Genomic DNA, 24,567 nt, shown 5'->3' with positions numbered 1-24,567 from the left:
TGAATTCAGACAACAACCTCTTGCCCAAGTCTCATTAACAATAAACAAGGAGTACCCTGATCTGACGGATAAGGCCATTAAAGTCTTGATGCCGTTCACCACCAGTACTTATGTGAAAGTGGGTTTTCAGCTGTAGCATCAATAAAAATGAAATCCCAAAACAAATGGGATGTTGAAAGCAAGCTAGGACAAATGGTCACCTGTCCTACCACGGTTGTTGGTCTAAGGCAGGGGTCAGCAACCCCCGGCATGCATGCCAAGCATAGCATGTGAGGCCATTTTCCTCAGCACGGTTGGGGCTGGGGCCAGGGAGGCAGCAGCTGTTTGCAGCCTCCCTTCTGCAGCCAGCCCCAGCTCTGGGTAGCTGCTGCCAGCCAGGAGGCCTGAGGTGCTCCCAGCAGCCGGCTGAGAGGATGGAAGCCCTGCTGCATGCAGCCTGGGCTCTGTGGCTATCAGCAGCTACTCAGAACCTGGGCCAGCTGCAAACATCTGCTGCCTCTGGGCAGCCAGCAGATGCCGGTGATGCTGCCTGCCGCTTGTGCAGAGCAGCGTTGCAACCCGGCATGGCAGGAGGCTCAGGAAGCTGCCTGCCCTCCAAATTCCCCATTGCCCTGGCCATTCTTCCCCTGCAGGCAGGGGCAGCAGCAAGAGGCACAACCCAGCGTGCTGTCCACACTGCTCCCATGCGCACTGGGGAAGTGTGGAGCTTGCAGCAGCAGGTAGCTTCCCTGCGTGGCCCCTCTGTGCACTGCCACTCCGGGTCGCACACGCTGCACTCCAGAGGGTCCAGGGGAGGACAGCAGGGCTGGGAGCACAGCGTGTGCGACCCAGAACGGCAGCACACAGCAGGGCCATGGAGGGAAGTTGCCTACTGCTGTGAGCTCTGCGCTGCCTGGGTCACACTTCCCTGTGTGCATGGGAACAGCGTGGACACCACGCAGGGTTGTGCCCCTTGCTGCTGCCCCCGCCTGCAGGGGAAGTGTGACCAGGGCAGTGGGGAGCTCGTAGCAGCAGGCAGCTCTCTGTGCCCCCCAGCTGCGGAGGGGGCAGCACAGCAGGGAGCATTGCTGGGATCTGCTGCCTCCCCAGAGCCCAGGACCAGGTCTGGGAGGCAACTGGGGCCAGAGTGGAGAGGCAGCAGATGTTTGCAGCTGGCCCAGGTTCTGGGTAGCTGCTGATAGTCACTGACCTGGGCCGGGGGTCAGGGGCTTTGGGTGGGGGGCAAGGGGCAGCAGGACTGGGGGGCAGGGGGTTTGGGTGGGAGGCAAGGGGCATGAGCAGGGCATCCTGCCATGTACCCCCTGCCCTTGTTTTGTTTTTCTGGCATGCTGGCACTCCGGCACTTTCCAAGGTAGGCATTGTTGGATTTTGGGCACTCCAGCCAAAAAGCATTGCCTACCCCTGGTCTAAGAACACAGGCAGACGAGGTTCTTTGGGTAGGTGTGATATCTTAGCTTTCATAGACATTTGGGCTAGAAGGGACCTCAGAGAATCATCGAGTCCAGCCCTCTGCCCCAGGGGCAGGAAGTCAGCAGGGATCATAGGATCCCCCGCAAGATAAATATCCAAATATATCTTGAAGGCATTCAAAGTGGGTACTTGAACTGCCTCCAGCGGCAGTCTATTCCAAACCTTGGGGGCTCGGACAGTGAAGAAGTTCTTCTTTATATCCAGCCTGAATCTGTCACGGCGGAGTTTGTGACCGTTCAATCTAGTCATCCTCTCAGGTGCTCTGGTGAACAGATGTTCCCCCAGATCCTGGTGAGCACTCCTGATAAACTTGTAGGTGGCCACCAGATCACCCCTGAGCCTGCACCTTTCCAGGCTGAAGAGCCCCATGGCTCTCAGCCTCTCATCATAAGGTCTGTTTTCCTGACCTGATCATGCACATGGCTCTCCTCTGCACTCTCTCAAGCTTCTCCATATTCTTTTTGAATTGTGGAGCCCAAAACTGGATGCGGTACTCCAGCTGCGGCCTCACCAACGCCAAGTACAATGGGAGAATGACATCCTAGGATTTGCATGAGAAACTCCTATGGATGCAAGCCAGCTTTTTGCTCGCTTTACTAGCTGTAGCATCACACTGAAGGCTTATGTTCATCTTGTGGTCAATCATGACCCCCAAAGTCCCTTTCATCTGTAGTGCTAACCAGCATAGCACTGTCAAGCCTATAAGCAAGCTGCAGATTTTTCCTCCCAAGATGGAGAACCTTGCATTTTCCAGTGTTAGACACCATCAGGTTCTTGTCCGCCCATTTCATGAGCCTGTTAAGGTCTGCCTGGATCACCCTCCTGTCTTCAGGTGTGGATGCTTTACCCCAGAGTTTGGTGTTGTCGGCGAATTTGGCCAGTCCGCTTCTGACTCCAATCATTAATGAAAATGTTAAATAGTATAGGCCTTAGGACAGAGCCTTGAGAGACCCCACTGGTCACAGCGCACCACAACAATTGACTTCCGTCAACCACCACCCTCTGGGTCCTACCGCTGAGCCAGTTCCCCAGCTAGTGGATTGTGGTGAGGTTGAGGCCGCAGTTAGCCAGTTTTGCCAAGAGGTGATCATGGGATAACAGATCAAAGCCTTTTTTAAAGTCAAGATATATGACATCAATCTCTTCTCCCTTGTTGAGGTGATAGGTCACCTGGTCATAAAAGGAAATGAGGTTAGTCAAGCAAGGCCTATCCACAACAAACCCGGATGTTGCCGTCAGCCAGTCTGTTAGGGATGGCCTCTTTGATAATCTTTTCCAAGACCTTCCCCGGGATAGAGGTCAGGCTGATGGGCTGTAGTTTGCCGGATCTACTTTCCCCCCTTTCTTGATGATAGGCACCACATTGGCCTTCTTCCAATCTTAGGGCACTTCACCAGAGCACTAGGAGTTCTCGAAGATCCCTGCCAGGGGCTGGGCTGTGATGCTTGCCAGTTCCTTGAGTACCCTGGGGTGTAAACTGTCAGGGCTGGCAGACTTGAAGGTATCCAGCCTCTCAAGGTGTTCCTTCACGAGGTCAGCATTGATGGAGGGCAAGACGTCTGTCTCACCTGGGGCTTCCCTGACCCACAGTGAGCAGGGGCATCCCATGGGACTGGTGAAAAACCTGATGCAAAGTACCTATTTAGCAAGTTTGCTTTTTCCTGGGCATTGGTTGTCAGTTGTCCGATCTGGTTTAGCAGGGGCCCTTGCTTTTTCTCCAGCTCCCCGTAAAAAAGACTTTTTATTGTCCTTGATATTTGTAGCTAACTGGAGTTCAGTTGCCGCTTTCCTGGTTCTCTCCCTGCAGGTCCAGACCAGAGCAGAGTATTCCTCCTTGGTGGTGGATCCAGTCCTCCATCCTTTGTGAAATAGTTGGAAAAAAGCTCTTGGCAAACTTTCCGGCACAATCCCCCTTTGCTGAGCACAGAGAGCAGTCTCCCAAAGCCCGATGAAGGGTGTGCCCAAAAGCCCGATGAAGTTGTGTCCCTGCAACTATGGTCTACTGAGAGAGATCAAATCTACCTCCTCTACAAACCTTCACATGCTTTCTTGGCAAGAAACTCAACCACCTCATTAGAGCAGAGGACAAAAGGGTGCGCTCACAATGTTGTATACCTTTTGTCATTGATATTATTCATATTTTTTAAAGTGCATCAGTAATTATCTACATATGTTCCCTGCAGGCACAGATTTCCAAGGAGGGCTGCGCCCCCATTTATAGTTTCTCAGGGGCTCTGTGACTGAAAGAAGGTTGACAACCACGGAGCTCAACTCGCTCCTGCCTCCCTGCGCCGGCTGTGGGAACACATCAGCCCCCGGGCCCTAGTCCCCGGTCATGCCCTGTTGTCCCGCCCTCCCCTGAAGGGCACGAGAACTGGGACAGCCGCCACCAGATGTACTCGGTCCGGATTAAAGGGGGCGGGGGCAGACGGGGCCGTCTGGCGCGCGGATTACATCGCCACGCCTCCCCGCCCCCAGGAGAGGGACCGCACGGACTCGCACGCGGCCGCAGGGCTGTGACCGGTTGGGGGCGGGGCCTGCCGCGCAGTTATGTAAGCGGCTGCGTGGGCCCCGCCCACCCCGCCACGTCCGCAGCGGAGGGGGGAGACTGCGCACGCGTGCGAGCCCCCCCCCCCCACATTCCATACGCATGGCGCGCGCTCTTTCCCCTCTCAACCAACCACAAGTGCGCTCGCACCGCGACTCTAGCGCATGCGCACAAGCAGCAGTGCCGCCGCCTTGAAGCCCCGTGCTCATCCGGGCTTCTGGCGGGGTAGAGTCCTAGCGGCCCCCTCCCCATCCCGCTCTACTCCCTCCTCTTTCCAGCCAGGGAGCTTTGCTTCGGGGGCGGGTCAGGCCGCGGCCTCGCTAGTTTGCCCGCGTCTAAGTGGCTCCCGGCCCTCCACGCCACGCCGAGCCACCCGCCCTCCTTCTCTTTCCTTCCCCCCCCCCACTCCGGGTAGTAAACACACTCGAGAAACGTGATGGCCGGGGATCACATGGGGCGGCGGCAACCATTGGGGAGGCGGGGGCGGGGTTTGGCCACTGGCGCAGATCGGGCGCCTGGCTCACGGTTACAGGGCGAGGTGAGGGGCCCCGAGCCCGTTACCGGCCGTTGTGCGACTGAAGGAGGGCGCGGGACTCTGCGCGCGCGACCCCCGCGCAGGAGCCGTTGCGAGGGAATGTGGCCTCTGCCGCCCGCCGCCGGCGTGATGCGCGGCCCGATCTGAGGGGACCCCCGCCCGGGCCCGCCATGGGGGTGAACGCGGTGCACTGGTTCCGCAAGGGGCTGCGGCTGCACGACAACCCGGCGCTGTGCGAGTGCATCCAGGGCACCGACACCGTGCGCTGCGTCTACATCCTCGACCCCTGGTTCGCGGGGTCCTCCAACGTGGGCATCAACCGGTGGCGGTGAGTAAGGGGGGGCGGGGAGATGACACCCTGCCCCATGGCTGTTCCTCAGGCCCCGCGCGGCACTTCCTGCCCGGCCCGCCGCTCTGGGGAGCGGCGATGACATCGCCCCGCTGCGCGCGCATGTGTACGTGTGTGTGTACATGTGAGTCACTGCAGAGCCCGTTGTGCCAAGAACTGGCGGGGGGTAGCAGCCCCCGGGCCGTGACAGCCGCTCACAGCACAGGAGCCCGCCAGTGCCTCTGTCTCGGTCGGCGGCTGCTGATCCACCGACGTTGCGGGGGAGGGGAAATCCCGCCCGCCTGCCGCCAGTAACTTGTGGGCTCTGAGATGTGCAGCTATCGCTGCTCGGGAGCGGGTCGGCGCCTGCTCGGGGTCTTCTCGGTGCCGGAGCCGCGATCGCCTTCCCGGCTGCGTGGGGTCGCGCATGGGGCGGGGCTGCCGCAAGTCTTTGCACGGAGTGAGCACGTGGACGGGTCGGGTGCGATCCCGCAGCGGCCGGGTTTGGTATTGGCAGGGGAGGGGGACTTGCAGCTCTGCACTTCCTGAGCCTAGCTAGGGGCAGAACTCAGTCGGTGGAGCAGCCTCTGGCAGCTGGATCAAAGCTCAAGTGAGGGAGAGAGGCAGTACAAAGGGTTACTTCCATTTATTCTGCGTCTGTGTCTTAAACGAAGAACAAGATTGAGAGCCACCTCTGCACTTCTATAGTTGCCTCTAAAGGTTGGCTTGCTTTCTTTCCCTGTCTCTCCTGAGGAGGGGAACCTAATGATGCATTGGTGCTCATGGAGCACTGTCCATGCATTGGCTCCAAGCATGAGGTTGGTTGAATACTAAAAAATACTAGCTTCTGCAGGATTAGACATGGGGTAATAATGTTATTGCACTTCACAGAAGACAGAAGTGAAGTGTATACAGGTGAAGGGACCTACCCAAAATCAAATGTGTGGCACAGTTGAAAGAACTTCAGGCTTTTGGGTTTAGTGTCTTCAAGGATATCTTTCTCTTGTATATGGCTTGTTCTGTCCAAAGAGATCAGAACATGTCACTAACAAGCTAACTTTTAAAAACATGTGAAAGTTGTAAACTTCTGCTCCCTCTGGTCATGTCTGTAGTCTTGATGGTAGAAAAATAAACCTTTCCCATGATCCTTCATTTTAATGGGTAACACACCGCCAAAACTAACTATAAGACCTAAAACCAGTTGTTTTTGGACACTTCCCTTAATCTCTAAGCAAGATCAGCTTCAGTCACTTTACAGACATTTTTTGAGCAGGTGCTTCCTATTCAGTTACAAAACTTATATCTTTATAAGCGGTTTGGTTCTTTGAATGAAATGCATGCATTGCTGCCAGACTTTTAAAAGACAGTGATACCTTGCCTTGTAATCATCCTGTCTGTTGCCCTCTGCTTCTAAATCTGCCCCAGTGGCCAAGTCAGGCTTCACAGTGCTGCACATATCCTAAACTCTGAGGTAGTACAAACACTGTTAAGCCTTTGGATATACATAATACCGAGCAAAAGCAGATTGTGGCATACTTTTGCTTGGCAAGGTTTAGTCTCTAGGAAGTCGGCACACACCAGAATCCATGACTCAGGACCAAGTGTTAACTTAGTGGACCTGGCTAAAGAAAGTGTAGGCTTTTTAATACTAATGCTAATGTCCTTTGGTTGTCTGATATATGTTATAATAAACAGTTCTCAAGTTGTGTGTAATATTTACATGTACCTACCAAAATTAACCTTGATGAGGTAAAAAAAAAGCGGGGGGGGCAGTTGATGCCTGTACTGAAGAGATCTAAAAGGGAGAATGTTGAAAAAGAAGCAACATTTCTTCTTTTTATTTTAAGGAAGCTTATCTACTCTACTAATCCTTCATCTTTCCAACAAGAGCAGGGATCTTTCAGAACTTGTTCTACATACAGAGCAGCATTTTCTTCGAAGCAGTTCAAACTTTAATGCTCATAATCCAAGTGATATACTTTGTAGTTCTGTACTATGGATTTTTTAAATTCCAGTTTCTTAAAGTAACAGGTATAGCCTCATATCAAGAGACTGCTTTTATTCATAACAGACTTTAGTTTACCACAATGAGTTCCATATATTTTATTTACTCAAATATAAGATACAGTTTTTTTTCCCCAGTCAGCTTGGGGAAAAAAGCCACTAGAGAAACCTCACTTACAAGGAAACCTCGTTAAACACATTGTCTATCGTTAAACTGTTGCTCACAGCAGCACATGCTCAGTAAACCAGATAAAAAGTTGATTAAACACAGCCAATGCTGAGTATGATTATAAAACACATGGCCCACTTTGGGTAAACACACTGATGGAATCTACCACAAGGATAGGTTAGCGCAACTCCGAATAATATGTGTGGTAGCGCCCATTGGGTGCAGTCCCCTCCAGTGCCTACTCTTTCAATTCATGGTGAGCCACTGCATTGTATACATTTCAACTTCCACTTGACACCCACTGCTGAGTTGTGCCTTTCTTTTCTATTTCCAGTGATTCCTGTTTCTTTACCAGCCTTAAGTGTCTGGTAGACATTCCCAAACGGTTCACCCAGAATCCCTGTCTCCCCCTCTCTCAGCCTGTCATACATGATTAGTGTGGGCTCTCACTCTATCAGGTGGAGCCAGACCAGGTGCCTTAGGCCTCATCTGCATATACATTTTTGGAGACTCCCAAAAATTGAGCATGCACAAAATTTATAAAAATGGTCTTTCCAGTTTGTATAGCTATCATTTATCAGCTGCTATTGAAAACCGAGCAACCGAACTTTGTGGACACCGGCTGACAGCCTCTTTCTCTACTTATGTTTATGTGGGCAAGGATATTGTATGGATAAAAAGCCCATCTCTAGAAAACTAAGAGCTGATGTACCCGCAACGGCTGACATGTAATGCGTTCTTGTCAAATTTAGCTTTCTGCTGTGACTTTACAATGTAATTTTCCTTTAATGTGACTTTAGATTCGAGTTGAGGGGGTTCTTAATTTGAGCAGAGCTGTGTAACCAAGTTTTCTTCTTGAAAATAACTAGACTGGTGACTCAAGTTTATTTCTGTTGCCTTTGGTTAGAAAGCAATACATCAGGAATACCACTGGTGAACTTTCATCCGTCTTTTTAGTCTGGCTAACACAATGGCATTAAGATTATTATAAGTTGTATAAAATAAGAAATCTGCTGTTACTAGTTTGATTTTAGTTAATTTTTTAAATCTGGAAAACTGTGTGTGTGTGTATGTACGTACCCATGTACTCGATGAATGGGAGGAGCCCCTCTCTGTTATTTATGTAATGCTTAAGCAAATTAATATTCTTATATATGTCATTGGGTACTATTTATATTTAACTGGTAAATTGGACTCGCTGACCTCCTTTCTTCCAGAATTATGACTTATTTAATAAATGTAAGGGCCTTTTGTTGGTCCAACTCCCGCTTTTGATAACTTGTCTCTCAAATTGTCAGTTGGCTCCTAACGTGTTATTGAACATTAATACCCAAAACAATCATCTTATTGAACATTAATACCTACCGGTTCTAGATAACATATCTTTAACTTTGTCATAAATGTGGGTCAGCCTGGCAAAATCAATTAAATATGTTTAAGAACTGATGAGTAATGGGGCTGGAAAATGCAAAATGGACAGTTACGTAACATGTTCTTGAGGTCTAACTTGCCAACTGCCTTTAGCTCTTGGCACCAGGAATGTGGTGATGTTTGTTTCTGGCACTGACATGTTAGGAGAAATAGCAGCTTACCAGCCAGAGATTCTTCTTGCTGATGAAGCTCTAATTAACCTTTCTTACCAACAAAAGATATGCATTTCACTTTGGAGAGGGACCATAATTTCAGAAGAAACCTAATGATTGATGTTGAGGAGTCCTGAATACCCCCTCACGACCCTTTTTGTTGTGCTGGGTGTGTCACTACAGTCCTCCTCCCAGATACTGTGATCTCAGAAGCTGTTCAGTCTGAATTGCAATGATTATCGTTTGAGCAAAACAGATTGTGAGGGATAGTTTTTAAGGGAGTTGGGATGCATAGGCCAGTGATCTGATTGCACCCAATGCTAATAAGGTGACATTAGGAAAGAACATAGCTCAATTTCCCTGCCCCCTGCTGACTTGGACAAGAAATCCTCATCTTGGAGGAAGGGGTGGGAATACAGAAATCTGAACCTGAACTGCATAAAACTCTGCCATGCAAAGGTGTGCAAGTGTGGAAGTTGCCTCAAACCCTGAGGATGGATTCTGAGACCTTGCCACCCAGTAGCGAGTATGTTTGCATATTCTCTGCTGTACATATCGGCTCTTGTTAATACTGCCTGATTGATAATACCTCAATAAACCAGTGTATAGTTTGGAGGAACTTGGTTTGGCTGCTTTTGTACTTTGGGTAAAATAAAAGCCCCCCCCGACATCCTGGGTGTAACAATGATAGATATTTCTCCTCAAAATATAGAGGGTTAGTTACAAGTTTTAACATATACATTTTGTAGGGGAGGGGGAATAGGTTATGATTGGGTTAAGCATGTTTTAATCTTTTTCATACAACTGTTCTTTTGAACATGTTTGCCTAATGGTTTTAGCAAAGAGTACAGATTGGCAATTCATGCTAGATTTGATTTCAGAATGCTAGTATATGGCTTTTGTCTGTACTGTCTGATACTGAATGACATTGGGTAAAGGGTATACTGAGTACAGATTGGCATTTCATGACAGATTCGATTTCAGAACAGTGGGAAATGGTTTTACTCCATCCTGTCTGATGCTGAATGACAGGGGGCATATTGATCCTGGAAATGACAAGGGGTATATTGATCCTGGCATGTGATTTTTCTCCCTAGTCTGTAGTTCAAAAACTTTTGGCTGTCTGCCCCGACTGTCTTTGCATATTGTGTTTTGTACCTCTGCTTCTTTCCCCAAATATAACTATAGGTTTGTTTGGGTTTTTTCCTTTTTCAAAGTCATTGCGTTTCAGAATAATTTTTACAAACTGTATAAGTAAGAGTTTGTTTAGAAAAACTAAAGCATAAAATGTTTGTTGGGTACTTGGATTTCTGTCTGAGGTGTTCTTTAAATTTTCCCTGCCATACTGTTTTTCTCACTGAGAACAATGTGTAATTTCATTGGCTCTTATGAATAAATGATTTGAAGTGTAGAGCACTTGGTTGAACTTGGGAGCTTTAAAATGTATTGCAATATATTCATTACCTAAGGCCAGGTTTTAGATAGACATACATAAATAGGGACCTACCTAAATCATGGCAAGACAAAGGTTTTTCATGGCTTGCTTGCCATGCATGTATCCAATTTCATGGGCATTTTGTGGCGGCACCACCCCTCAGTGATGATTGGTGGAGAGGCCCTGGTGGGGGAAGGAGGAGGAAGGATGAGAGGGCGACCACCATCTTGATTGCTGGCTGCTTTTTTGCTGCCCCACCCCTTGGTGCTGATTTGACAGAGAGGCCTAGGGAAGCAAGGGGGAAGAAGGACAAGGGGGCAGCTGCCATCTTGTCTGCTGCCTTTGTGCCGCCCTGCCGGCCAGCACCTTCCTTTCCCAACAGTGAGGGTTGTTGACCCTTGCTGGGGAGCCAGCACTTTATTTCTATTAAGTTATTTTGTTGTTGTTGATTTTTGTGGATTCTGTGGACAATCCTGGATTTTGCAGTTTCTGGAATATCCAAGAAACTACAAGTTAAGTAGGTCCCTATGTATTAAAAATAAGATCCTGTAGCACACTAATGAAAAACAAATCTTCATCTTTGGAGTCCTTTCTATTTTATTTCACTGAAAGGATTGTGCATCTTAAGATCAGCTGCACTTCAGTGTTACCTTGCATATGAAATCCTGGCACTTTCTGGGGATGAAAGTTTTGCTGTTTGTATGAAATGTCTCCCCTGTCATCTTTGGTTATGGATGCATTAAAGCCTATTGGGTTTAGTATACTTAAGTGGTTTTCACTGCTCCCAGGCGGCAGTGGCATGGGGTGGTAGGTGGCAGTGCTCCATGCCTGCCCACCAGCATGTACCTCCTACCACCTTTCTAAGCACCCCCAGGGGTATGTGCACCCCTGGTTTAAGACAGCAAAAAGTTGATATTCATGCTATCTCCTAGTCTCCATTATAGTTGACTGAAATTGCTGTTTGCTTGAAGTATGGAGACTTGTATCCACATTCATCCAACGGTGAAAGGAAGTACATATGTTAAAACTTGCAGAAAGGAATTGAGTGACTAACTTGTTCATGTGTGGCAGTTCTTATTGGACAGAAGAAATTTCTAGTCGGATTTTATAGTGTTTTCATATTGCCCACAGGATCAGTCTCTGAACTACATTTTTTTCCTTCCTAAAATAGGAAGATGATAGACTTGAAGGGGAGGAAATGCATGATCAGTGATGTTCAGGTCGAAACTTCTTTTCGTGCCTTCCATCTGTAACACTGGCATATTGTGTGTTGAACGCTGAATGCAGTAAATACCATTGTGAAGTGGGCCTTGAAATATAAATCTTAATTTTTCTTCTTCTCTCTCTTTCTCCACAAAAAATATGAGAGAATTTCTTTCTCTTGCCCAGTTTTATTTTAACTAAGTGTTAAGTAGTTTGCCTTTTTTACTTGAGCAGAAAGTGACCTGGGTGGGAGAGAAAAACTGGACTCAAATGAGTCCAGCCAGGTAGTCATCAGGCCTCTTCTTAAAGATCCCCAGGGTAGGAGCCAGCACCACTTCCTTGGAAGTTGGTTCCAGCTCCTAGCCACCCTAACTGTGAAGTAGTTCTTGCGGATGTCTAATCTAAACCTACTCTCCAATAATTTGTGTCCGTTGTTCCTTGTTATACCAGGAGGCGCTAGGGGAAACAGTGTCTCCCCCAAACCCTTCTGGTCTCCCCTAGTGAGTTTATAGACCGTCACCAGGTCCCCATATGGACATTGAGTTCATGAATGTATCTTTTAATACAAAGAACTTGGTAATGGCTCCTGAGTAGTATCATATATATATAACACGGAAACTTATTAGAGTAAATCAAACTTCCTGACTCAAGACAATTTATCAGTAGAAAGTAATATTGCACTTGAATGTGCCCTCAAGCTGCCAGTTACTTGACCAAATAGTGGTGTATATTTGTTATGAGAAGTTGGGTTGCCGTGAGGATTATGCATTTTCTCCCGTTGTGGAACAATCTAAATCTGTGTTCTGCAATTAACTTCTTGGCTATCAAAGTAAATTCCTTATTTGGGGAAGGTCTGAGTTATTTCTTCTACAGTTAAATGGAATGGCAGAATTGGCATGCATTGGAATTGATCTGCTTTCACCGTTAGTGTGCCTAAATATAATTACTTCAACGTTCTGTAAGTACAATGAAGAAACATGCAAGTTTTATTTTTAAAGGTTGTGTCATTTTTTGATACCTCCTCATAACAAAGTTTAACAACAGTTGTCTTTGTAATAGGTAGGAAAGACCTGTATTTCTGCCACTTGGTAAGAACTTCAGGCTATTTGGTTGTAACATTTTTCAATATACCATACATACCTACATACATGTACAGCTTTGTTAAACTATGGGATTAACCTTAAGGAGGAGGAAACATTATTTACCACAGGCCAGATCTAGTGGTTCCTTGTGTTCAGATTCCTGGTGAACTGTGTACTAGCTTAACTGTGATGGAGGGAGGAAGTGACAGGGAGGAGCGTAAATTCAACTTATGTACTCTACATTTCTGCCCTATTGTTATTTAACATAGCAATACAATTGTAAAGTTGTAGCATTCTCTCTTGCCTAAAAATATTTTTCAGGTCATCCTGTAAGCAGTTGTTTACACTGTTTTTGTGATACCTCATATTGAGACAAAGGTTGGAGGGTAAAGAAAGTAGGTCAGCATTTCTCTAGTAATGTGTTGAAAATGTGAGAACTGAAACTGTCACAGGAAAAGTCTACATTAATATCTAAAAATTCAGAATAGTTCTGAATCCAAAAGCATGTGAAACACTAGTAAATAATGCACAGGACCTTTGAATGTTAGTACAAATTGTGTTTTTTCTCTAGCGTCCAGCCAGTTGGGGGTGGGGGGATACATATCTTTAAAACAAAAATTCAAACATTAGAACAGAAATAAATAGATGAAAGATCTTTTTGATCATCTGCCACTCTAAATCATATTTCCAAATCCATGTTAAAACTTAAAATTTCAGGAATACATTCAGAGACCAAACTACTGCTCTGTGATGGTTCAGAGTCCTTTTGGAAAATTCACAGAACCGATCTACAGTGGTAAGAGGGAAACATGTTGACATCAAGAACAGAAAAGACTTTTCAAGTTGCATGTTGTTAGAGTCTTGGGACATGAGCAGCAGCCTATCGTTGATGGCAGGGGTTTGCTTGTTCAGGTGTCATTAAACCATATTACTTCCATAGCATGAGTTGTTTACGTTTAAGGCGCATTGTATTTATAAATCAAAGACTTACAGATATGAAAATGCTTATGGGATTTGTAGGAAAGACAGTAATGTGATGAAACCTAACAACACTATAAAATTGTTTGGGTTTATGCTGACTTAAGTCATGCCCAGTTTTTTTGCATTTTCCTCACCCACTATGTGTACATCCTTTGAAAATGAAATGTGTGCATTCCTTAATTTTTATTTGTCTATTTGCAAAATAGCCAGGTGTTTAGTCTTTCAAAACTGAAGCTTGCTTCCTTGCGCCTTAACTTGGAATGCAAAAGAAACACTATAAAGAGTGAACGTCTCATTGTATATTCTTCAGTGAAAAAGGTGTGATATGCCATGTTACCTCTCTTCTACAACCCTCACCACCCCCGTGATTTGCACATGCAATAAAATTGAGTCCTCCCATATGTGGACAAGTCTTAAAAGTGCTATATTTACAAAGAGAATGTAATGCGAGTTGTTTGCACACAACTTCTTAATAACTCCACGTCACTAGTTCCCTGACACTTAAGGATAGTTGGGTTTCATCAGGTTTATGCACCTTGGGTTCAGTCCGGTAAAAGATACGAGTATGACAACACCTATCTTTCAGGTGCTTGCCAGGTGGTCAGGAGGGGGAGGTACTTAAAATTAGCATGCTTGGTGTGTAGCTGCCTAGAGCTAGCTATTGGGTAAGGTTGAGGGTAGGGGTATGTTTACAATCCTGCCTCTCGGGTACATCAGGGTTGTCAGGTCATGACTCTGTCTGCTTAATATCCAAAATTGCAAAACCTTTCCTGAAAGTTGTCTTCTACATACCTTTTTTTTTTATTTCCCCAAATAATTGAGCAGGGCTCACTTTTTTTTTCCCCCCCCTCTTAAAATACAGCTGAAAGTGGTAGTTATTTCCCTTTTTATAAAATGTTAGTTGTTAAAGCACGAAGCACAGTCCCAAAAAGTGGAAGACCCAGGTCCAAGGCCTTCCTCTGCCTGAGGCGATTCAAACCACATGTTCCATCTTCCAGGAGAGGTTTTTAAGCACCACTTGATAAATATGGGTGTGTGAATGGGTGGTAGAAATAGTCCTGGCATTTGGTTCCTAATGTTAGTACTGTTTCAATATATGCCCAAAGACTGTATCATGGAAAAATTAGAACCAGTCCTGAGTATTTGGTGTGCTCTCCTTGCAGGGGAGTGCCCTAACCAGCTATAGTTTTACCAGAAGTGTTGGAGAAAATAAACTAATGCAGAATAGTGCATTGTTTTAGGTACTGTTCTAGGAGGAGAGAGAGGTGGATTTGAATCTCTGCAGCCAGAGGAGCATTTGAACTTGGTTTCCTACTGCTGCTTATTTATAGGCATCTGATCCTATTGATGTGTCAGGTGTACTCTGACAGACTGTGCCCCATAGGAGCCATAGACAAAGGGATATCTAGTTTCTTGACTCCAGTCAGACTTGGGTATTAAGCTGCTTCACCAAGCTTGGGGCAGTTTTCGCCATGCATAGCAATGGGACAGGTGCCTGGACAGCTTTCAATAAATAAATAAATAAAAACCCACCATGAAGTCTAGGCATCTCCAGGGTTAGGTAGCAGCTGAGCAAGGTCATAGGCTTTGCTGTGTCTGGCCTTTAGCTTTTTTAGAGACTTCATTAGGAAATGTCTTTCCCAGATGACTACTCCCATGTGCTTTTGTATGTGGGCAGTTAAATGGAACTTCACAATATGGTGTCCCTGTGTAGTACTAGAATACTCTGAAAAATTGAGTTTATTGTTGGCACATTAAGTGCGGTGAGAGCCCTTCATTGCAATTTAGGAAAAGAAAAGTCTGAAAGGTGAATGAGATAACAGAAACTAGAGGATAGCTTAGGAAGGGAAAATATAGACAAATAGATGGACAATTTCATTAATGGAACATATTGATCTTTTATGCTTAACATACTGTCCAAATCATTGCCTGGAAATCTGCTTGGGCACAATTTGTTCTGTACTGAGGGGTTATAGTATCACCTACATGCGGTACGTGACACTATAAGGATCAGTAACTCTAAGGAATTTTGAAACTTTACTCATCTGAAGGGAATGCCTATGGATATATTTTTAAACTTTTAAAGGCATTGTTTCTTAAAATATTGAATTAATTGAAGTGGTATGTGGAGATTTCCTGTGCAGCAGTACGTAATCAAGGTATTGCCCAAAACTTAGGTCTTTTACTCATAAAGAATGTAAGAGGAATGCTAAAGGTTAGTTTACTAAACTTTTTCTCTTGCTTCACTCATCTTCCCTTGGAGAATATATACTTTTAAATATGCAAATCGAGACGTAAGTTATTACTTGGTGCGTCTTTTTTTTATATATCACTGTTGCACAAGACCTTTTTTTAACTGTTCTTATAAAGAGCTCTCACGGGGGTTAGTTGAGAATATCCAACCCAAAATTTAAAAAGAATAATTATCCATAGTACTTCCTTTCCCAGGCTGTCTCTACATAGTCTAAGTTTTTCTGAGCATATTTTTGCAATGGATGACAGGCTTAATAGGATCTGGTATTGGGGCTTTCCCTGTTTTGTTTTGTTGTTTTTTGTTTTTAACAGATTTACTCTTTGCTGCTTACCACAGTCTCTCTCAAATCCAGAGAATGTTGTCTTTGATAACAATGTTGGTATAGGTGACTTTTTTTTCTGTGTCTTTCAAGAACAGTTTAAATGTCTTGCAGAAATCTAAGCATATGATCTCCTCCTTTTATGCTTCCAAAACTAAGGATTTTTTTTCAAAGGTTTCATTTACTGATAAGGTATTTCTTTCACCAGATCTCAGTGATTTTCATTTTTTAAATGTGCCTCCTGAAATGTTTTGTGTGTGTGTATGGTTAAATTTTTTTCCCTATAGACCAGGGATGTCAATTATGAATGAGCTGGCAGGCCATATTCCCTGCCAGTTGTCAGGGAGTGGGTCATCTGGCTCATGTGGCTTCTTGCAGGCTGTGAGATCCACCTCTGGATCTGGGTCATGGAACTGCAGTCTTAGTGCAGCTTAGCACTTAGGGAGTTAATGGGGTTTATGTTGCCACTGCTCACCCTCCTTGCTTTCTTGTTTTTGAGTGCTGCAGATTTTAGTTGCCATTGTCAACCAGAACCCTGAAATTTGGCAGCAGGTAAGGGGGAGGGTGAGCAGTGGTGGTAACCGCGTGGGGCCTGGCCTGGACTGATGCAAAGGCTCTAGCAGCTGTGGTGACAGGCACTGCAGGGACAGATCCAGAGATGGATCAGGGAAGCATCTGGACCATATGCTCAACACACTTGCTAATATAAACTAATGGTTGCCACTTCCCAGGTGAGTGATTCTCATCCTTTTTAGATTCAATGCACCCTTCTGAATTTGGTGGCACCGTGCTTGAGAACCATTGTTTTATTGCCTCCGCTTATTTCAGTGGTTCTTAATTGGGGTGATGGTGCTGCAACAAGGAGGGACAGTTCTGCACAGAGCCAGATTGGGATTGGCTGTGGCAGGAGTGCACACTTCTGTCTACCTTAGGTTTAGCAGATAAATCTAAGGCAGGCAGGAGTTTGTCCTCCTGTTGCAGCCTTTTTTTGGTCAGATGCTGCATGTGGGATGGTTCCACAGTGGTTAAGAACCATCGGTCCAGGTGGAGAATTATTGTTTCAGGTTACTGCATGTATATAGATCTTGAAGTAACTGATGTTTTATTGGGAAGAAAACTGTAATGAGGTTTACTTAGCCTTTTTTGTTGTTTGTAATCCTTCAAAGCTTCCCTCAATGGAAGTCTTGATCCCTGATTTTATGGAGGCTATTCATTGCTGCTTCCATAATCTGTCAGAATGGTGACTGCGCAGAAGATCTACCTTCGAAGTTTCGATGCTGGTTCGGAGAATCAGCAATTTGGCCATAACAGAGCTTTAAATGTTTTTTCTACATACCTCAAGGCCTACATACCAGGCATGGCTCGTGAACACTGCAGTGATGGGGGGTGGGGTGGATGGAGCATCCCAAGGGAGTGGGGGAGGGGGCCTGCATGCTGAGCGGCGGACCTGGAAGTGGACCAGAAGCGCTTCCGGTCCACTTCCGGGTCTGCTGCCAAACACGTGGGGGACACTGCCCTTGCAGCTTGGTGATTTGGACACTGGGGGGCCCTGGCTGCCCCCCCCCCGACCCACAAGGCATCAGTCGCTGGGCGGGGGCAGGGGATTCTTTGTGGTGGACCAGAAGTCCACTTCTGGTTCTTTTGCCAAGCATGCTGGGGACCCCCCTGTGGGACATTCCATCCACCCCAGCATCTCAGTATTCATGAGCCGCCTGGTACCTTGAGGTATGAAAAAAAACAAAACATTTAAAGCTGTGTCTATGCGTGAATCATTGAATCTCTCCGAATCAATTCGGAGGGTTCAGATTCAATTTGGAGAGATTAAAGTGTCTCCTGATTTGATTTGGATTCGGAGATTCAGCTGCCGAATTGGGCCAAATCTCCACCAAATTGAATTGGCAGCCAAAGCTTCACACAGCCATGGTATGCAGCGTTCTTCCAATATGGAAGCCTAAGGGGATGCTCTAGAGCAGGGGTGTCCAACCTTTTTTAATGTGAGACCAGATCATGAACTTTTTATCACCTAGTGGGCCAGCGAGCCATATTCAAAGACCTCACAGGAAGTGTTACCACATCAGGAAGTGATGTCACATAACCTTTGACACCAGTGAAGTTGCAGGAAGTGACAATGAAATGGATCTAACCAGTTCAAAACTCTCCCTCTATAGCATCCACCTCTGCCACTGTTTGGGACAGGATACTGAGTTAGATGGACCATGGGGCTGACCAAGTATGGTACTTTTTATGCGGTTACATTCAGAAGCTCTTGTGTTCTTTGGCTGAGCTTCCAAACTATGGCTGAAATTTGCAAAAAGGGGTAGATAGGCATGTTACAAAGTTGTCATAAAAGATTTGGTGCCTTCTAAATCCCATTCATTTTAATGGAAGTTGGCCTTTTGACTCAGCTTTGAAAAATCTCAGCCCAAGGTGCCAACCAAATAAGTCAAAGTATATTTTGCATTTTTATGCAGTGCATCTATGTGGGGCTCTCCGAGCATTTTACAAACATTAAATGAACCTCAGGATGAGCCCAGCAGGGGCTCAGCTGCACTTTCCCTATACCTGCACTGGTCAGTCCCAAGCGGCACACTGCTCCACCGCCAGTTCTGCTGGCTGGTGCTGACCTGGCTGGGTCCGTCCCATCCGGAGCAGCAAGTGGCTGAAGCCAGGTTCCCACGAGCTGCTGGGGACGGGATGAGCCTGGCCGGGTCAGCACCAGCCAGCAGAAGTGGCAGCGGAACCATGTACCACTCGGGATGGGACGAGCCTGGCCGGAGCAGCAGAGGCTTAGCTGCATTTTCCCACTGCCTGTGCTGGTCAGTCCCGAATGGTACATGGCTGCACACCACTTCTGCTAGCCAGTGCCGACCTGGTTGGGCTCCTCCCATCCCCAGCAGCATGTAGGAATCCAGCTTCAGCTACATGCTGCTCTGGATGGGACAGACCTGCCCGGGTCAGCACCAGCCAGCAGAGGCGGCAGCGGAGCTGTGTGCCGCTTGGGTTTGACCGGTGCATGTGGGGGGAAAGTGCAGCTGAGCCCCTGTTGCTCCGGCTGGGCTCATCCTGTCCCGAGCGGCACACAGCTACTCCTCTTCCCACATGCACCACGTCGGCAATATCAAGCTGACACGGTGCGTGTGGGAACCTTGTCCCTTCCCCAGCCCTTCAGCAGCTATTAGGAAGCTTTTGAGGGGTTGGAGGAGGGACAAGGGGTGGGAACAAAAGTAAACTGTTTACTTCCGTTTCCTGTTGCAGCACTGTGGGCCTCAGAAAACAGCTTGGTGGGCTGCATATTGGACAAGCCTGCTCTAGAGTATTCTGCTGATGGCATCGTTTTGTTACGGATTTCAACATGTTTCTATTTCTTTGAAGTTTTAATCAAGACAAGACACAGGTTAAGTTGTTTCCTTCTTTATGGGCCATCATCTCAATCCTTTCTATTAAAGTTTTCTTAAGGCATACTGTAAAGGAATTGGTATGCATCCAACGCACCTCTAATTACTTATAAAACAAAGAACATCTCCTGTCAATTCTTCTCTAGTCTGAGGCTGCCTGTTTACTGTAGAGCAGGGGCGGGCAATTTTGGGCAGAGGGCCACTTACTGAGTTTTGACGAGCCATTGTGGGCTGCATGACAGGCAGCCCAGGGCAGATTAATTTTCTAAATTTTTTTAGGGGCCCCGTGGGCTGGATAGAATGGCCTGGAGGGCCCCAGGCTGCATTTTGCCCACCGCTGCTGTAACGCCTAGATCAGCACTGTTGAGACATGCATTCGGAAGCATTGCTCATTTTGGCAACTTGTGCTGTTTTCTGCCAGTATTTGTTTAAGAAAATTGGTTAAGATGGCAGTCAGTGCGGATGTGTATTAGATGTCATTCAGTCTGAACTAGATAAGCTTCTAGACCAATATAGACACATTGATCACCTGGTACCTGTGCATCCCAGAACTCTGGCTTTCTTTATCTTTCCTGGAAATTAAACTGCAATATAAAAATCCTCTTTATAATGTTTCAGAGGTGAACTTGAAATTCTAGTTATATGAACCTGTTGTATGAGCTGAAAAGTAGGTCATTGTGGCAGGAGTTGTCGAAACAGCCTACTGGTTGCTAGAGCAACGACCTACTTTGAGAAACTCTTTTTGTTGATACTATTGAAATAATTCATATTGAAATTATATTTTAGGAATCCTATAAGGAAATAGGTGGGGTAGAAAGAATACACTGATGTGAAATGCAAAGTTTTATAGGTTTTGGGGGTCTTTAACTTTTCCTTTCTCCCCATTCCCAAAGTTATATGCTTTAGGAATATGGAGATTAGATCAACTCAGGTATTTTCTTTCTCTTCCTCTCATCTTGCAGAGAGGCCTTTCTGCACCCTACTTAGCTGTCCACTCGGAGGAGGACTTGCCTTTCTCTCTCCAGACCCCACACAGAAGCAGTGGTTATTGAGCAAGGAGGGCTAGATTAAATCCAATTTGGAGACCATAAAAAAAATTCTCCTTTCCTTTCTTTGGCTATATAAATGACTGCAGAGTGGTAAGAGATTATCCTTTTTTCCTTGGAAGCTGAACTTTACTTAGTTTCTGCTTGATGGGCAGCTGAACTGAAGTCCCTCTCTTTAATTATACTGCTAACTAGAAACCAAGACTTACTGAAAGGATTAAAGATTAGAGTTGATGAAGGGGTTAAATATAATCAATCAATCAAGAATGGCAGAACCCATTTTCCTATTCTCCTCCTCCCACCCCCAAGTCCCTTGCAACCTTAAAATGTCTTTAAGCTGTAAAGATGACCAGCACTAGCAAACTAGTGGTACATTTGCACTGATGTAATGATGTGTGTATGTGTACATAGTGTGCGGCTTCTCTGCCTTCTTGTTCTTATTCTTTCAACTGCATGAATACAAAGTTTACAAAAGTTCTGCCCCAGTAGTGTGTGTGTGTGTGTGTGTGTGTGTGTGTGTGTGTGTGTGTTTGGGGGGGGGGCGAGGGTTAAATAACTTGCCTTCCTTACAGGAAAAGAGTGACTGGGCAAACAATACTTTAAAATGTGAAAAGCATGTTTATCCTTAAAATGTTGACTGTTTCTAAAATAATTTGTCCTTCTCAGTAATTAATGCATTCATCCAGAAGTTTGTGTAGCATTTTTATTTTACAAAGATCATAAGCTTGAATGTGCAGTTACACTGTACGGTGTAGACCGAAGAACATGTTGCACATGCCAAACAGTGATGCATAAAAAGACAGTCCTTGACTCCTTCATTAATTAGGGAAGGCTGCTAAGGAAGAGCTGCTTTAGTGGCAGAGGTGATTTGGGGAGGAGTATCTCTGGAAGTTTGTCCTGAGGTTATTCAAAGGTCCTATAATGCCTTGAATTACATTTTAAGTTTATGCACTGTGCAGATTAATACTGGTGAGTTCAGTGTACCCTCTACTGCAAATGACTTTTAAAAAAAATTAAGTCCTTGCAACACATGAGAAAAATCATTATGTCAGTGGTCTTGTGTAGTATGAAAGGTAGGGGGAAGTCCTGGATCTTTTTCCCTTCCCTTTTGTTAGATTACTTCTACTTTGCAAAGATAATTCTGCCAACCTTTTCTTTTTACTCTTTCCACATGTTGTTAACTTAATTCTTTAACCAAATGTTTTCAGGGATATCACTTATAAAAATGCCCTTTGCTAAGAATATCTGTGTTCTAGCTTTTAAGAAATGGCTGTTTTTTGACCTGTGGGTTCAGTAAACTAAACTACTTTTAAATGCAATATTTTTTGCTCTTTCCCTTGCCTCTTTTCCTCTTCCCTCCTCCCCCCCCCCAATTATTTAAGAACCAGGGCAGATTTCATTTACACTTGCCTTGGGGTTGAGTTATAAACAACATTTCACTTTTGAAAGGCCATGCCAGGAAACTGTGATTCATACATTTTAGCAGTGGAAACTTAGAATTGTGTGCCCAACTGGTATTAAAGGGACATGACCAGCAAGTATTCCATTCAGTTTTAAGAGGTTTGGGTTTTACCTCCTGGCTCTGAATAGTTCTGTTAATATTTTGAAAGTTTACTGATAGGTTTCCTGTTTTTCTTGCTTTCCTTACCCATTAATGGGTAACAAACCTTCAAATGTGTGAAACTGCTTTTGTTGTTCCTCTGAAACATGACAACTTATACATTGAGTGTTGTCAATTTTTTTCACCCATTGTCATCTTCAGTTCTAGAAAATGTAAAATCCAAAGTCTTCCACAGTTAATAGTGTTATGCATGAGGTCATAAGTTGATGCATGCATATGCATACAGTATTACTTCCGCTGTATACCTGTGTATAGTGAATGAGGCAGCTAAATTACATTTTTATTCTTGTTCTTAAATCTGAGTAGACCAGATCTCTGATTTAGTTACAGCGTACCTTCCAATCTCTTGAGTTAAATGATACGTGAATAGGAGGAATTGGAAACTTAGTTAACTATAGTGGTCACAGCTGCTGTAGTTCTTCAGTGTAGCTAATTTGGTCTAATGGCCATTTGTACTGGAGGAACCAGTCAGTCTCTGCTTGCCAGTCTTGAAAGAATCATGTCACATGTTAACCTATATTAATTCACACAACACAGTTCTGCATCTTGCCAATCTAAGAATTCTGTGTTAGAGGTGAAGTTAATAAGCTTATGGTTTTCTTTAAACAATCTTCTGTTGTATAAGAATTTGGCTTAAAAGCTCACCAACCTTGGTTGGTGGTCGTTTGCTTATTTATTTATTTGTGGGCAAAAAGGCAAGCTTTCTCTAAACTAAACCCCCCCCAAAATATAAGGAATCTTAAATTGACAAGAATTTTCAGTGGCCTGTAAGAGAATAGGTGAATCTGGGGTAGGACTTAAAATAATGAAGTGTGTTTCTCATCTAACAAGGAAGATTCAATTGAAAGTGACCCTCTTTTTTTCTATCAGAAATACATACAATATTCAGGTTTCCAAATACAAATGTTTCTTAATTTTGAACAAGTGTAGACTAGAAGCATTTAAAACTAAATTGTCATTGAGAGCATATCAGCCCTTCTCTGTCCTTTTTTGCATTTGAAATGAAAGGCTTTGGTTTTCTAAACTTATTGTAAGGGAAATAAAAACAACCTCTTTTTGTTGTCTGCAAAAGCCAAGCTGACAAATTGCAGTAAACTGTAGTTGGTCTATTAGATATGTATATAAACAAATCTGTTTATTGAAATCAAGTATAGAATGCATATATGCTGAATTAACCAGTCATTTTGATTTCTGACTTTTAAAGGAAAATAAATAGGCTGTATGCAAATGTAGATTAACTGCATCATCCATGAATAACAATCCCATATCATTTCTCCAGTTTGTTTCATCCTACATCTTGCATTGTGAAACAACTTGGAAATTACATGGGTTAAGAAGCAAGTATTTTTTAATTAACTAAGTTGGGGGTGGTACTGTGATTGGAAAGCAACAAAAGTAGTGCCTATATTTGAGAGAGATTGTGGGAGGAGAATGTGATCTGGGTAAATGTAAGCCCATTAATGTAATTTATGAGTGTGCAAGGCTTTAGAACAACTTTTTTAAGAAAGTCATGTAAAGAAAAGGGTGTACTGTAAAACCTCTCTAGTTCGAAGCAGAGGGAACCAAAAAATGCAGACTTTGAAATAAAAAGGTTTGAAATAGATGTACCAGTATATGTATGCAAATGACTGTGGGTACATACAGACTTAGTTTACCCGCATATGGACCTTAATTGATAAAAACAGAGTGAGGAGCTATCCCAGTGACTAATTAAGCCAATTTTCATGGGATGTATCACAAGGAGTTCCTAATGAAGGACGAGCAGCAATCACCTAGGGGCCTTTTTTTCTTCTGCTTAGATCAGTATAAGTACAGAACTGCTCCACCACACCCACTTCCTGCTCCCCTCTCACCTCCCAATCCCACCAAAGTCCTGCCCACTCAATATTCCTGATCCCGCCAACACCCAATTGTGCATGCAACTGGGGCTGCCACTTCCACCTCATGCCTACAGACTCTTCTGTGCCCAGGTACTTGCTATCCTGAGCCCCGGCTGCTTCACATGCTCCAATACCAAAGTGCAGTTTTCCACTGCAGGATCAGAGATGGTTTTGCAAGACTGGGGATGCCAGGTCTGTTTGGAGGATTGGTGGAATTGGAGTTGGGGAGGGGTGATGGTGTGGTGTGGTAGACAACCCAAGCAGGGTGCAGGACCTGGGGCAAATCAGTCTATGTGGGGCTCTGCCCCCAGATGCAAGGAAGCTGGTGGCGGATTCAGGTAGGGGGAGGGGCATGCCAAGCAGCTGGTTGTGATGCCGGTGGCAGTGCAGAGTTGCTGCAACTGTTCTGCCGAGCTCGGGGCCTGGGGCAGTTGCCCTGATTTCCCCTCCCTCCCCCAGGGATGGCCTTGGACAGTTCTGCACTTAGCTTCATCAAAGCAGAAGAAAGAGAGACCCATGATCATTGCTGGTCTACATTGGAAGCTCCTTGTGCTACATGCCATAAAATCTGCTTAAGTGATTCCCTGCTTTTGAATTATCAAGTTTTTCCTGGTCCATGGGACCAGAAAACAGCTTCGAATTTCCAAGTAGACTTATTTTGAATTATCCATATCATAATGTATCCAGAAAACTATTCTTTTGGTTGGGGAGTGA

At 45.1% G+C, this 24,567-nt stretch overlaps 1 protein-coding gene across 1 annotated transcript in view; it reads left to right on the top strand.

Annotated features, from left to right (window-relative positions):
- Positions 1–4,483: 4,483 nt before the first annotated feature.
- Positions 4,484–24,567, top strand: part of CRY1 (cryptochrome circadian regulator 1) — a 59,457-nt gene continuing 39,373 nt past the window's right edge. The window contains exon 1 of the mRNA XM_090043152.1: positions 4,484–4,881. Coding sequence (XP_089899278.1) covers positions 4,724–4,881 — 158 coding nt within the window. The 5' untranslated portion in view covers positions 4,484–4,723. The remainder of the gene's footprint in view (positions 4,882–24,567) is intronic.

The sequence above is a fragment of the Crocodylus siamensis genome, chromosome 4 (genome assembly GCF_052110815.1).
Source record: "Crocodylus siamensis isolate JL-2025a chromosome 4, ASM5211081v1, whole genome shotgun sequence".
Lineage (NCBI taxonomy): Eukaryota > Metazoa > Chordata > Crocodylia > Crocodylidae > Crocodylus > Crocodylus siamensis.
This window is presented reverse-complemented; position numbering and strand designations above follow the sequence as displayed.